Here is a 14,011-nt window from a genome sequence, read left to right on the forward strand (position 1 = left end):
TTTTTCTCTCTTTTTTTGACATATAATAAAGAATCTGAATACTTTTTTTCTGAAGCTATATAAAGAAAAAATAAATGAACATAGATAGGAGGCAACAGTGTTTTCATTTTTTTCTTTTATTATTATCAGCTTATTTGTTATTACCAGTTTGCATGTATCATTTGGACTCATAAAAACATGATGAACTGTCATCTTTATCTTTGCAGTAACCTTTTCTTGTTGTTTTTCTCTGGTTTCAGTAAAATGATGTAGCATTTTGGAGCAAAAATGCAAAAGAGAAGTCCCAGAGCGGAGGCTAAAATAGCAAAAACATGAACAGCCACAGTATACTTTCCAGCTGTGCTTATATAAACTGGGATAAAAGTAATCCACACGGCAAAGAATATCAGTATGCTGAAGGTGATGAACTTTGCCTCATTATAATTGTCAGGCAACTTCCGCGCCAAAAATGCCATTACGAGGCACATGCAGGCCAGGATGCCGATGTATCCCAGAACACACCAGAAACCAACTTCTGAGCCAGTAACACACTCAATGATGATTGTTGCACTGTGGTAATTTGTGTTATTACTGGCACGAGGTGGACTAGTAGACAGCCAAATAAGGCAGATTAATACCTTGAAAAAACAGAAACATCAAAATATTACTTTTTTTTTTCAATGATCTTAAAAATAAATTCACCTTAATTGTAAAGTTTTTCCTCTTTCTTGTTGTTTTTTTTTTTTTTTTTACCTGAACGGCTGTTCCTAAAAGTACGCTGGCTCTTTGTTGTTTGGGTCCGAACCATTTCATGGCTCTACTTCCTGGTAGCCTGGCCCTAAAAGCTATCAGAACCACTGCTGTCTTGGCCAAGAGGCAGGAAATGCAGAGGGCAAAACTAATCCCGAACGCTGGGTACCTGATCCGGCAGAGCCAGTCTGAAGGCCTGCCAATAAACAGCAGACTGATAAGGAAACAGATTGCAAGAAACACCAAGAGTAGGAAGCTCAATTCCATGTTGTTAGCCCGTACTAAAGGTGTGTCTTTATAGGTGAAAAATATTCCAAAGATAAGAAGGGAAGTGCAAGCTCCTAGGCCAGAGGCAACACATAGCAGAATTCCCATGAAGTCATGGTAAGACAGATACTCTATAGTCTTTGGGATGCAGAAATTTTTGGCTTTATTGGGCCATGTTTCCTCTGAACAATGTAAGCACTCTAAAGAATCTGGAGAATGACAGAGAAGAAAGAACTTTTTAGTTTACAGAAGTCACATTTGAATATTATTATTTAATGATTAAAATATTAAACATTCTACTATAGCACCAGTAATAACTTTGTTTCTGGACATCCGATGAGAAACATTTAAAATGTAAGATTTAAAAACTATCAGAAACTTAAAAAAAAGGAGCAAGAAGTGGTTTTGGTGAATTCCATTCACTGCTGTGACAAGGCAAAACAAAAATCTCCCAAAAATCAGCTTTTCTCGCAGATATGACTAAATTCAAATTTTTAATTTGGCCTGAGCAACAACTTAGTTGTCAATGATTAATGCATTAAAAATATAATAATAAAATAAAAGTACAAATTGCAGAGATTAATTGCTGCATTAATATATTAATTTTGGCAGCCTCTTTTAGAAGTATTGACTTCAGTATCAGTAATGATGATACTAGTCCTTATTTACTCAGTTTCAGATCTTTTATTAAGTATTAGAAAAATGTCCCTTCATAGCCATTGCACACTGTGGCTGTGACCACCTACATCTCTCCTTTTTCTGATTGATTATTTTCATTCAGGCAGACTGGTAATCCGTCGGAACAATATAAAAACCATAAGAAGAACCTCGTGGACATTAGTAGAATGGCTATTTTTACAGACTCCAGGCTTTTACTAGACTAATATCCAACTTTTTGCTTTAAGTTTGAGTTGGCTAGGTTGGATTAAACCCGTGTTTTTCATTTCCGGTCCTCGGGCCCCCCTGCCCTGCATGTTTTAGACATGATCCTCCTCCAAAATACCTGAGTCAGCTTATTGAGCTTCCTCATTAAGTTGTTTGAAGCCTGTTAATAAGTCCTTCATTTCATCCAGGTGTGTTGAAGAGGTTGCCCATAAAACATGCAGGGAAGAGGGGCCTGTGGACCGGAATTGAGAAAAACTGGATTAAACAAAGGGAAACGGCACATGCCAGTACACACCAGTTTCATTGCTGACTTCTCCTTCAGCACAGGGGACACAGTCATAACAGCAGATGGGTTCCCCTTTTCTCCTGGCAATACGAGAACCTGAAGGACAACTGTTGCTGCATACAGACCGGATAGCCTGAGAGGCAAACACTGTTTTTTATGCAAAGTAAATACAGGCTTGCAAACTGAATGACATGCCGCCTTAAAAGGCATTACAGTTTTAAACTAGTAACGTCAGTAAAAGCCCAACAGAAAAATCATGTTGATTTCTAAATGACCAATAGTGACATATTTATGAGTTCATCAGATATAACAACTTGAAGCTGAAATGTATCCATTATTCATCTAAGTACTATCATTGCTGCTGTAGTTTTCAAAAGAAACAGTTGTATATATGGTATGTAATGCAACAGTTATCTAAAAATGATCACAAAGTCTTGGAGTAAAATTAATTTTTAACTTTCTAATCTATTGAATATTATCAGTAGATATGTTCAATTTTAAATGGACAATTCAATAATGAATTATAGTGAATGTAAATTATGAAATTTATATCCTTCTTTAAGGTTAATTCTGTTCTGATTGATCCTAGCTGGGCTACATTTTTAGGATAGCATTTTTCTGTTAATGTAACAGTAATAATAATTTCACTGATGTGTTAATCAGTAGTGCATACAAGAGTCTAAGAGGTGAACATGGTCTCAGGCCTGTTTGTGGAGAACACACCTGCTTCCCTATAGGCCACTGGATCATGGAGTCATTGAGGACCAGACTGTGTCCAGTGGGCAATGAGGCATCGTAGAAACCTACTTTTACCAAATTTAGTGAGCCATCAGACCTCCTCTGCCAGTTCATGAGATCGTAATAAGCAATTGGGTCACCGTTTTTATCAAAGTTGACTTTCTCCCCAAGTACCGAAAAATTTGCTCGCTTCATGTAGTAACTGAGCTGAAAGACAAAGTGAGACAGGTTATTCTTTTTTTTTTAACTGTTACTTTGAGATAATGCATAACTTATACTTCACCTCACCTGCCAAGGTTTGAAATTCTTCGGGTCTGCACAGGTACCATTAATAAAAGGCCCCTCTCCATCTTTACAACTAGTCATATCTTGCAAGGCATGTGCCACCAGATGTACAGCTTTGTATACATTATAGGACACTCTTAGTTCCGTCACATCAGAATAAGGAGAGTAAACATCATTTAAATCCTCTGTCCCTTTGCATGGCAGTCTGTCTTGGAGGCCTTCCACCCTGTAATAATAGCTGTTCACTGAACTGTTCAGCCGACAGTTAAATGTTTCCTCCCAAAATTCGGCCAAGAAAGCTGATTTCTGGATAGCCAGTGGTGTGAGATTTGTAAGATGTTGTTGAAGTCCTGGAATTATAGTGGCTCTCCGGATAGCAAATCCCAGTGTTCCCATTAGGAGATCTCTGGATTCTTCCCAAAGTGACTTGGCAGTAGCCCAGGCCTCGCTGGCGATCCACTGAAAACCAGTTAGATTTTCACGCTGCATCGCCTTCAGAATGCCCTGCATCTCTGACTCACTAGAGAAATTAATGATGACCTTTGAAGATGACATCTAATGAGTGGAAATAAAGAAAAGGTTGGAATGTGAGTCTGAAGACAATCTTTTGCATATTAATGCCTTGAACTTTATCAGCTTTATATAAAAAACAAAACTGCACATGAGATGTTATTCTACATTTTCTATTCTTTATCTACAAAGCCATACAAGAAAACATGAAAACTTCATCTGAATATTGAATAATTTGCAGCAAAAAGTTAATTTCATGACCAAATAAGCACCTTTTTATTATTGTATAAATCATAGCAAGACCAAACAGGATTTTTTTTTCCTTACAACTATACCTTACGTCTTCAATCAGGCAGAATATAAAATGTAAATACATAAAACCACAGACTTGGCCTTATTTGGACAGTAGCTCATAGAATGCTGTTCACTGGACTTATTCCAGGTTGTTGTTTTTCTCTAAGTTAACAAATTTAACAACATGGAGGTACCTGAATAACATCTAGGAGTTCATCAAGAGCCTCCTGGCTGAGGTCCACTGGGTAGAAATGTGTGTAAGCAGTACACACACCATATTGCTCTGACTCCTGAAGGAAAAGCTGGATGGCAAAGCGGGCATAGTCAGATTTCACGCCAATAACTCCCACCCAGGTCCAGCCGAAGTAGCTAACAAGACGAGCCAGGGCTCTGATCTGAAAGGTGTCACTGGGCATGGTGCGCATGAAAGTGGGAAACTCAGTCTGGTCACTCAGACAGCTGCAGGATGCAAAGTAGCTCACCTGGTTTTACAACAAAAGGTAGTTAATCTTTGTGGATTACTGAAAGGCAGAGAAACAAGCATCACATTTCACCGCACAATATGACTGTTAAAGCTTTTAGTGGTGCAGAATTTCCTCTGCACAGAAAACACAAAGGCAGCAAACTTGTCTAGAGTTGATGAGGTGAAAACTGCAGCTCACTTTACAACATGCAACATCAAATGGGCATTTTAACATTCTGAAAATAGAATTTTGACATTTGCAGAAGCATAATGCAATAACATTTACAAACTTTTAACTAAATATTTGCTTGCAGCTGGAAATAAATACTTATTTTTTTTCCAACAGATCACAAAGTTACATATTTTATGTTGGAAAAGCACTTGATAAATAAAGTTTGATTGAAAATTTGATTGATTGAAATGTCCCAGTACATTCCCAGTTTGTTGTGATCAAATCCAAACTCACTGTGCTGCATAAATGCATGCGGAAATGGAGCGTTATTAGTTATGAATTGTTTTTCGAGTACATAATATTTTCCTTCAAATGTTTTATTAATCAAGAGTTCAGAGAGCCGGGCAGTCTCACCAGAGGGATATGAAAAGAACCCAGACTTCGAAGTAGAGCCATGGACACCCCAGACCCAGCATCTCCTATGATCACAGGGGACACGGTCCTTTTCAATGCAGCGCAGCTTAAGGCATGGCTTTTTTCTTGCCTCTGGTCTCTCATCACACTTCCAGCTTTGAGGCTTCTCTCTGGCTGCCCATTCACCAATAGAAAAGCTGCCCTCAAAGAGACAGGTATGTCATCACAGCTGTCACAGATGTGGAATCCCAGCTTGAGGTCTGGAAGGAGATCCCTGCGCTGGTTGATCTCTTTGATTGCAAAGGTCATGGTCTGTATCCAGCGCAAAGCACGAGAACTGAAACTGCATAAACATGAAAAAGCAATTCATCACTCAGAAAAAAAGATTACACATCATCAGTCCAAGAAAACTCAAATGAATATTTGCTGCTAATGTTATATAATTTGTAGTAACTTACTAAGTATATTTAGTAGCTGCTGGTTTTGCTTTATATGTCAAAAGAGAGGATACAGGGCTGTAATGTAGAGGAAATAAGCCCCCAACAACCACATCTCCATCTTCATACAGACTGTTTAACTCCTCTTCCCCCAAAAAAGCACAGTTACCCAGAGCAGCAGCTGAGCCTGGTTTTCCACTAACAAGAGACAAAAATACGAGGAGCTTCGCTGCCAGCAGCACCATGTCTGGCTCAGACTTGAAGAAAAAATGATTATACAAACACTAATCACATACAAAGGATTATGATACAGTAAGATACAGCTGATTTATATACTGTAGTCATCCAAGGGCACCGCCCAGACATAATGGATATGATGTCATTTAAACATAATACTGTATTTGTCAGTGGCTGAATACTGTTTACAGTATATGAATAAAAAATTAAGTTTTGTGTTCAGCACTGCAACAAATGAAGTTAATCAGTTGTTTTCTTCCAGGGTCACTAGATGGCATGGATTGATTTTTTTTTTTTTTTATTATTCAGTGTCTCTGTGTTGTTTATTAATGGCAGATAGAGACTAGTTTAGCAAGGCATAGTTGTTGTTAGCATTATTACCATCCTCTTAGACATTCATAACTTTACCTCAGTTTCTTTTTCTTTTCTTTTTTTTTAATGAAGTGGAAGATTAATACAGTCTATATGTGGCATTAAACATGAGCGGGAGAAGATGTCTCCTCGCCATATAAACAATGTGCACATAACATCATTATTGCTCTCTCTACCATTTTAGAGGTACCTTGCTCACGTTTATGTCAGCACTTTCAGGTTTCTCACTATTAAACTGTATTTAAACCATGTTCAAATACAAGTGGAAAAGAAACGGCCCTCTGTGATGAGCTTATAAGGTGAAGCGTAGCTAGGGGCTCAATAGTCAAACTTTTTGGCTTAATCAAGTAGCCTAGGCCATGATTTTTTTGGAAACAAGCAATCTAAGATCGTGATGAGTGACACATCTGATGTCGTTGCCATTTGTTGCATCCCATGTGTTGGGTTTTCGCCGATGAATTTCGCCAGTTGCTGTTTGTTGTTGCCCCCCAAGTGTTGAGCACATTACAACACAGAAACAATTATTACTGAACATTTGCATCATTAAAAGCTGCTGAACAATAAATGAAGTTCGGGTTCAAAAGTGTTCTCACCAGTTTTAGTCCCAAAAATGGGTATTTAACTTGTTTTTGGCAGATTCTCTTACACCTCCTAATGAATTTAAAAAGTACTGATCATTGTATGTTCATGCACCATCACACTGAAAATACACTAAAATATACAAAATAAATTGTTTGTGTAAGAACACCTTCTAGATTAATCTGTTCTTGTGTAAGGCGTTCTTCAGATAGGGTAGAGTAGTTTGGATAGCACAAACAATTAAAATGAAAAGGTCCAAGACATTGTCATCTAAAAATAACTAAAAAGCCTTTGTTTAAATGGAATGGTCATAGTGGCTTTTTCAAAATACCAGTACACATTCTTTAAAGTGACCACTCATTACCTGGCACGCATGTCCTTGGCTCATGGAAGAGCTGAGACACAAACCAAAACTTTTCATGTCATTAGGCTGCAGTGCTAACTACCACCCTGCAGCCTGCATTGTGCTTGATCAATGGGCAGCTTATCACAAGGCTGTCAGTGTGCTGTCAATGTGTCAACGTGTGTAAGAGATTAATGCATGCATGTAAGTTTTTACTTTACTGTGTGCATATTTGTGTATCCATAGTGCTTAGCCAGGGTAGGGTCAAAGGCTTTGAAAGTACTGTGTTTCCATCTTTTTTCCAATCATGGGAAAATGCTGCTGTCAAAGAAGGCTGCGATATGTTGAGGAAGTGCCAGACTCAGACCTGGATAGTCATAAGAAACAGCAGTCAGAAGGAAAAGAGTAAGAAGTCCATCAAAATTTTAGGGAGTCTATAAATTTAATATGAGCAGCCACTAAAATGCATATTTTTCATATTTCTGGCGGTGTTGGTTTTGGTGTCCGTCTGTCAACAACATAGTTTAAAAAGTTGTGGATGGATTTTGATCAAAAGAAAAGAAATCTAAAGAAAAAATGGAATAAAACTTAAAATGGCTTGGTGGAAGTCTGTAGTTGTTATTTATTTTATTTTATTTTATTTTATTTTATTGCTTGGTGGGAAATGGTTTCTCTGTTTTCATTCAGTCTACAATACCTCACTAGGCGGGGCTATTGATGTCCAATCAAGATACACACCATCATTACTGGTAAGGTCCAATACTGTATATAATTTGCCCAGTCGTTTGTACTTGCTCTCCTCTTTTCTTTCTTTTTTTTTTTTACTTTTTGAGAATGTCTAACAACATGGCTTTACTTACTGGTTATAAACTGTTATTATTTTCTTTGCTAAATTTTGCCAGTGTGCTCATGTTAACATACTCTCAGAATCACAGCTTCATTTCTGCAGCTACAACTGCAAAGAAAGTCTGCACCCTTCAGAACAGCTTTACTCCAAACTTTGTAGCACCAGGTGATTTTATTATTGGAGGGATCTTTCCTCTCCATTATAACCAGGAGATGCCTGATCTTAACTGTACCTACAGACCACCACCAGTGAAGTGCAATGGGTGAGTTTTATTGAGTATCTAAAATATATTTTGCCACTGAATTATGTATGATACTGTTGCAAATATGTAAAACTTACTCTTGACTGGTTATGCAGTACTTAAAGTTCTTATATTTTCCTCCATTTTAGTGTAAAATTATCTGATGATTAACAAAATTGTGTATTGGTATACTGAGGTATGGGAATAGTATTTCACAGTAAGAATTTAATAAGGCATCTTAAAAAATCTTGAACATATACTAGAAATGACACTTTTTTACACAACGTTGTGTAATATAAAGTAGATGCAAGCAATATTTATCTTATTACTGAAAATAAACAATATCTTTGTCTCTGTTTGCTGTGTTCAACATGCATGTTGCATGCTGCATAATGTGGAGCAACAGATTTGATCCCAGGGCTTTCCGCTGGGCTCAAACCATGAGGCTGGCTGTGGAGGAGATAAACCAGAGTATGGATTTGTTGCCCAATTACACCCTTGGGTACAAAATTTTTGATTCATGTGCATATCCACTGACTGGCCAGAGGGCTGCTCTGGCTGTGATGAATGGGCTGAGTGAGGATGATTCTCCTCTGTGCAGCAGCGCATCTCCTCTCCTTGCTGTGATTGGGGAATCTGGTTCTGCTCAGTCCATTGTAGTGTCAAGAGTTCTGCAGCCATTCAGAATCCCAATGGTAAAATAAGCTCTTTGTAGCCCTCAAACGTTAATGTTCTTTTGCCGTGTATTTTAATCTGCTGTGTTTCATCCTTTTCAATACAGATCAGTTACTTCTCTTCATGTGCATGTTTCACTGACAGAAGAAAATATCCAACTTTTTTCAGAGTGATTCCTAATGATGCTTATCAGGTGAGAGTTCAGATAAAAAATTTAAAAAAAAAACATTAAAAAAAAAAGTTAGATAATTCATTGATAATTCATTTTTGGTCACCTGCTTGTTGTAGTTTTATCAGTCCTGTTTCTTATCTGATCTAAATAAATCACTGATACAATCTATGAGTGAAAATAATAAAACATAACTAAATTAAAACAACAAAGACTAAGAAAAAGGTCAAATAGATGAATTGGTAAAAAAACACTGAGCGTCCAAATATTCACTGGCAACATCCTAAAATCAGTTCAATGACTGAATGAGTCTGAAACAGGAACAATACATCACATCTTTTTTTGTTTTGCTGAAAGTCGGACTCCTACAATCCTGGGTTGATTGTATTTTGTTGAGAACCATATAAATCCAAGGAAAGAAAATAGTGTTCTGGAGAGCCTATTTTATCTTATTTGTTTTTATTTTGTTTACTTTAGTCTTCCCCCTTTAATTAATTTCCATGCTCCCTCTCATTAGCAGCGTTTATAGGGTTTTTTGTTTTTTTTTTGTTTGTTTTTTTTTATAATTGCACATCATTTCATACATTCTGTGAATCTTCTGGACTAGTTTTACTTTGGTATGTTTTTTTAATGTGGGAATTTGAAAGAAACTGCAGCAGCTGGGGTGAAATTTGCCCTAATGGGGGAGTAAATTAATCATGGTCCTAAATTTTGATCAAAAACTGAATGCAGAGGTTTGTTGCAAGGCACTTAACTTGTTTCGATAACAAGCCAACAGATGGTAGCACATGTTTAGTTGATTTGGAGTGATATACAAAATTCAAAGCAAAAAATGTGTTAAAAGGACATCAGTTTCTTGTCATATCGTTGTCTTTGACAACCAGATTTGTTTTGTTTTTTTAAAGGTGAAGGCTATTGCTCAGCTGCTGGTGCGCTTCAACTGGACTTGGGTGGGACTCATTAGAGGAGATCATGAATATGGCCGCTTTGCTGTGCGAGGGCTGCTGAGTGAATTAGAGGGTACCAACGTGTGTGTGGCTTATCAGGAAATGATCCCTTTGCTCTACAATCAGCAGAAGGCCCTGGAGATCATCCAGGTAAATTAAAGAAGCTATAATTGAGATTCTTTTTCTTTTTCTTTCTTTTTAGGAGAGTTTTACTTCTCACCAGATCTCTTTCATAGAGGATGGTTATTTTTTAGTCCATTAAATTCATTTTGTTTTTTCCCCTAAAATCTATTCTATGCCACTTTAGTTTACTAACACTGTCATCCTTAATTATGTGCCTTTCTATAAAGGTGATGCAAAACTCTTTGGCAAAAGTGGTGGTGGTATTTTCCGCTGAAGGGGAAATGACACCTTTCTTGAGAGACTACATGACCCAGAACATCACAGGGATCCAATGGATAGCGAGTGAGGCCTGGGTCACAGCATCTGTCTTTACAGGGACCGAGTATTACCCCTACTTGGGTGGCACCATTGGATTTGGCATCAGGAAAGGTCACATTTCCCACCTTAGTGACTACTTGCTGACAATCACCCCTCAAAGATATCCTGATAATATTCTGGTGCAAGAGCTGTGGGAGGCTCTGTATGGCTGCAGTCCTTTTCCATCTTCTGCTTTAAATTTGCCATCCTGCTCCGGAAAGGAGTCACTCTTGGAGAAGCACTCTGCCTACATGAATACATCCAGCCCTAGAGTAGCCTATAATGTCTATAAGGCTGTGTATGCTGTTGCCCATTCACTGCACAATCTTCTTCGCTGTCAACCTGGCAGTGGGCCCTTTCAAAACAACACATGTGCTCAAAGAAATAATGTGCTTCCCTGGCAGGTATAGTCGTGGTCTTAATATTTTAGTATTGCTATCAAAACTCTGTTTTAAGGCTTTCTGGAGTATTTAATCTTATTAATTTGTTTTAAAGTTCCAGCACTACCTCCAGGAAGTTAGCTTCAACATTGATGAAGAAGAGGTTAACTTTGACTTGAAGGGTGACTCGGTGCCTTACTATGACATTATCAACTGGCAGAGAGGTACAAGGGGGAACATTGAATTTGTCAACGTGGGGCTGTTCGATGGAACCAAGGCTGCTGGAGAGGAGCTGGTGATACAGGAGAACAGGATAATGTGGGCAGGGCATCAGAGTGAGGCAAGCTGCTCACACAGTCTTTTTACCTTCATGAGATGCCAACTGTTGAAGTTCTGTATGTTGAGGTGGAGGTAAGTCACCAGGAAGTCAGCAGGAAAGGTTGGATCTGATGCAAGTCCCTTTGCTTTGTACAGTACACCCAGTGGTTTGATATGTGCTTTTTATAAACAGTGTGTAGTTAAAAAAAAAAAAAAAAATCATGACAATTATTGCAGCACAAAGTAGAATCAGGAGCTCAAATTGCAGAACATTCCATTTGTGAGACAAAATACAAAACCATTCAGACTAAATGCGAGAAAAAAAAAAAAAAAAAGTCATGTACTTCATAAACAGCTGAATTACGCATCAAATTAGTTTGTTTGTTTTTTTTTTGCCTGGTTGATTATTTTTTCTGTCTTCCCTTAGGTGCCAGTGTCTGTGTGCAGTGCCAGCTGCCTTCCAGGGTCCAGAAAAGCTGTCCGTCGTGGGGAGCCTGTTTGCTGCTTTGACTGTGTACCATGTGACAGTGGCAAAATTAGCAATCAGACAAGTGAGATTAAATCCAGACCATGAAATGCAATGCAAAGATTTATAGTAAAAAGGTAATATTTTGTACTGAAACTTTCTACTGTTTTGTCATAGATGCAATAGAATGCACCTTTTGCCCAGAGGACTTCTGGTCAAACAAAGAAAGAACAGCCTGCATCCCTAAAAAAGTGGAGTTCTTGACTTACGATTCCTTGGGTATAGCCCTAACAGTGATCTCTGTGGTGGGTGCCTGTCTCACTATGGCTGTGTTTGCAGTGTTCTTCTACCACAGAAACACAGCGATTGTCCGTGTGAATAACTCAGAACTCAGCTTCTTCATCCTATTTGCACTCACACTCTGTTTTCTGTGTTCTCTTGTTTTCATCGGAGAGCCAACATTTTGGTCCTGCATGCTTCGCCATACTGCCTTTAGCATCACATTTTCACTTTGCATATCCTGCATCCTGGGAAAGACTCTCGTGGTTTTGGCTGCGTTCACTGCCACCAGACCAGGGGACAACATCATGAAGTGGCTGGGGCCCAAGCAGCAGCGAATCATTATCTTCAGTAGCACTTTGGTTCAGGTCATCATCTGTGCTGCCTGGCTGATCGATGCTCCCCCTTATCCATATCGAAACACTGAGTATGAACGCTCAAAGATAATACTAGAGTGTAGTGTTGGATCCACTTTTGCGTTCTGGTGTGTTTTGGGATACATTGGTATCCAGGCGTGTTTCTGCTTTGTGCTAGCATTTCTAGCTCGGAGGTTGCCTGGCAACTTCAATGAGGCAAAGTTCATCACTTTCAGCATGTTGATTTTCTGCGCAGTTTGGTTGGCATTTATTCCTGCATATATCAGCTCCCCTGGAAACTATGCAGATGCAGTGGAGTCATTTGCCATTTTGGCCTCCAGTTTTGGCTTGTTGTTCTGCTTGTTTGCTCCAAAGTGTTACATCATTATACTGAAGCCAGGAAAAAATACAAAACAGCACTTGATGGGAAAAGAAAAGAAGTAATTTGTCAGAAAATAACATTTTGTTGTTGTTTCAGTTTGCATTTCCAGTACATATTTATTATTATTTCTGAATAATTCAAGTGTATTTAACTTATGTAACTTTGCAACATTTAAGTATCTTACAATGAAAACAATGTGTATGATAGCAATAATCTTCTCTATTTGATATATATTTTAGAGCAATAAAGATATTCATCCACCAGTGTTTGATGTGACTGCAATAAAAACCTTGAAGCTGAGCTGTTAACCTGCTACACCACTAAATTTCAGGTTAACATAATCCAAAGTTACCGCCATTATCAAAATGAAAAATGAACAAAATGAAAATGGGACATTTTTCAGAAAAAGATGCAAAGATGTTTTGTTGACAAACGAAACCAAACCAGAACTCTTACAATTTACATCACAAATATCAGATTAAATTTCAGCTTAAAGATTTTACTGCATCAACACGTCAGACTCGAATAATAGGTCATTGTGCATGACAGCAAGCTGTTGGATGCATTTAACTTGCCTAACTTGTCAGATAAGTTGGAGGTCCTGGACAGTTGTCTGTGAGGATCACAGTTTAGATGATAAGTAATACATTTGGAGAAAATAAAATACTAAATTATAATGTGAGTGGTGGTAGTACCATGATTTGGATTTGTTCTGCTTCACATGAGGCAGAAGAATCAGTTGTTATAGATAGAATGAATGAGATGAAAGCTAATTCCTGTTTCCGCAGCCACAGGAAAGCTCAAATCTCTCTAATCTTTTAGATTGGATGTTTGATTCTATTTTTGTTTTCCCCATTTCTTTGTTTTAAATGGCTTTTTATAAAGTTTGTCAGCTTCTGTTTTATTTTCAGAGCTGGTCCTGTTACAGATACTTTAACAAAGTGGGTTTGAATGTGACTGTAGCTGACTTGATAAGCAATAAGGAATTGCTGGCACATATGAGATGGCATGTAAAAAGCCTCAGGTGAGCTGCAGTTTACAGTTTAGAATGGAAGAAAATCTTTCTTTACCATTTAATCTTAAGAATACCTTAAACTATAAAAGTCTGAAATTCTAAGTTTGACAAGAATTGAAAAGACCATAAGATACGATCTTCAAAAGCTTAATTTCTCTTACAATAACTACTGCAACCTTTCACATAACTTTTCTGCTGGAAATAAAAGAAACTTAATGTCTAATGCCTGTATAGTGCATAGAAAACTGCATATTTTACATACCATTTAACACATAACCAAATCAGATAATAGATCTAATCTTCTCTTGGGATAAAGATATAGATCACTCATCTTCCATCATTAAAGCCTTCTGCTGATACAGGGTTGTGTGGTGACAGAGATGTTTTCCAGCTGTTGCAAGATATCCTACCAGCATGCATTGCCATTACCATCATACATTATGGG

At 37.9% G+C, this 14,011-nt stretch overlaps 2 protein-coding genes across 2 annotated transcripts; one reads left to right on the top strand and one right to left on the bottom strand.

Annotated features, from left to right (window-relative positions):
- Positions 1-194: 194 nt before the first annotated feature.
- Positions 195-7,043, bottom strand: LOC306760198 (extracellular calcium-sensing receptor-like; the record flags this gene model as incomplete). Its single annotated transcript, XM_079245997.1, has 8 exons — positions 195-617; positions 733-1,205; positions 2,177-2,300; positions 2,891-3,112; positions 3,194-3,745; positions 4,189-4,476; positions 5,044-5,386; positions 7,033-7,043. 8 exons carry the CDS (start codon positions 7,041-7,043, stop codon positions 195-197), a joined length of 2,436 nt encoding a protein of 811 aa, XP_079102123.1.
- An 877-nt stretch (positions 7,044-7,920) lies between these two features.
- Positions 7,921-12,613, top strand: LOC306760199 (extracellular calcium-sensing receptor-like; the record flags this gene model as incomplete). The annotated part of the gene is made up of 8 exons (XM_079245998.1): positions 7,921-8,120; positions 8,506-8,794; positions 8,881-8,967; positions 9,849-10,040; positions 10,241-10,774; positions 10,866-11,090; positions 11,496-11,619; positions 11,712-12,613. The coding sequence occupies 8 exons, from the start codon at positions 7,921-7,923 to the stop codon at positions 12,611-12,613; spliced, it is 2,553 nt and encodes an 850-aa protein (XP_079102124.1).
- Positions 12,614-14,011: the final 1,398 nt, after the last annotated feature.

Source organism: Telmatherina bonti (genome assembly GCF_933228915.1).
Source record: "Telmatherina bonti genome assembly, chromosome: 9".
In the NCBI taxonomy this organism is placed as follows: domain Eukaryota; kingdom Metazoa; phylum Chordata; class Actinopteri; order Atheriniformes; family Telmatherinidae; genus Telmatherina; species Telmatherina bonti.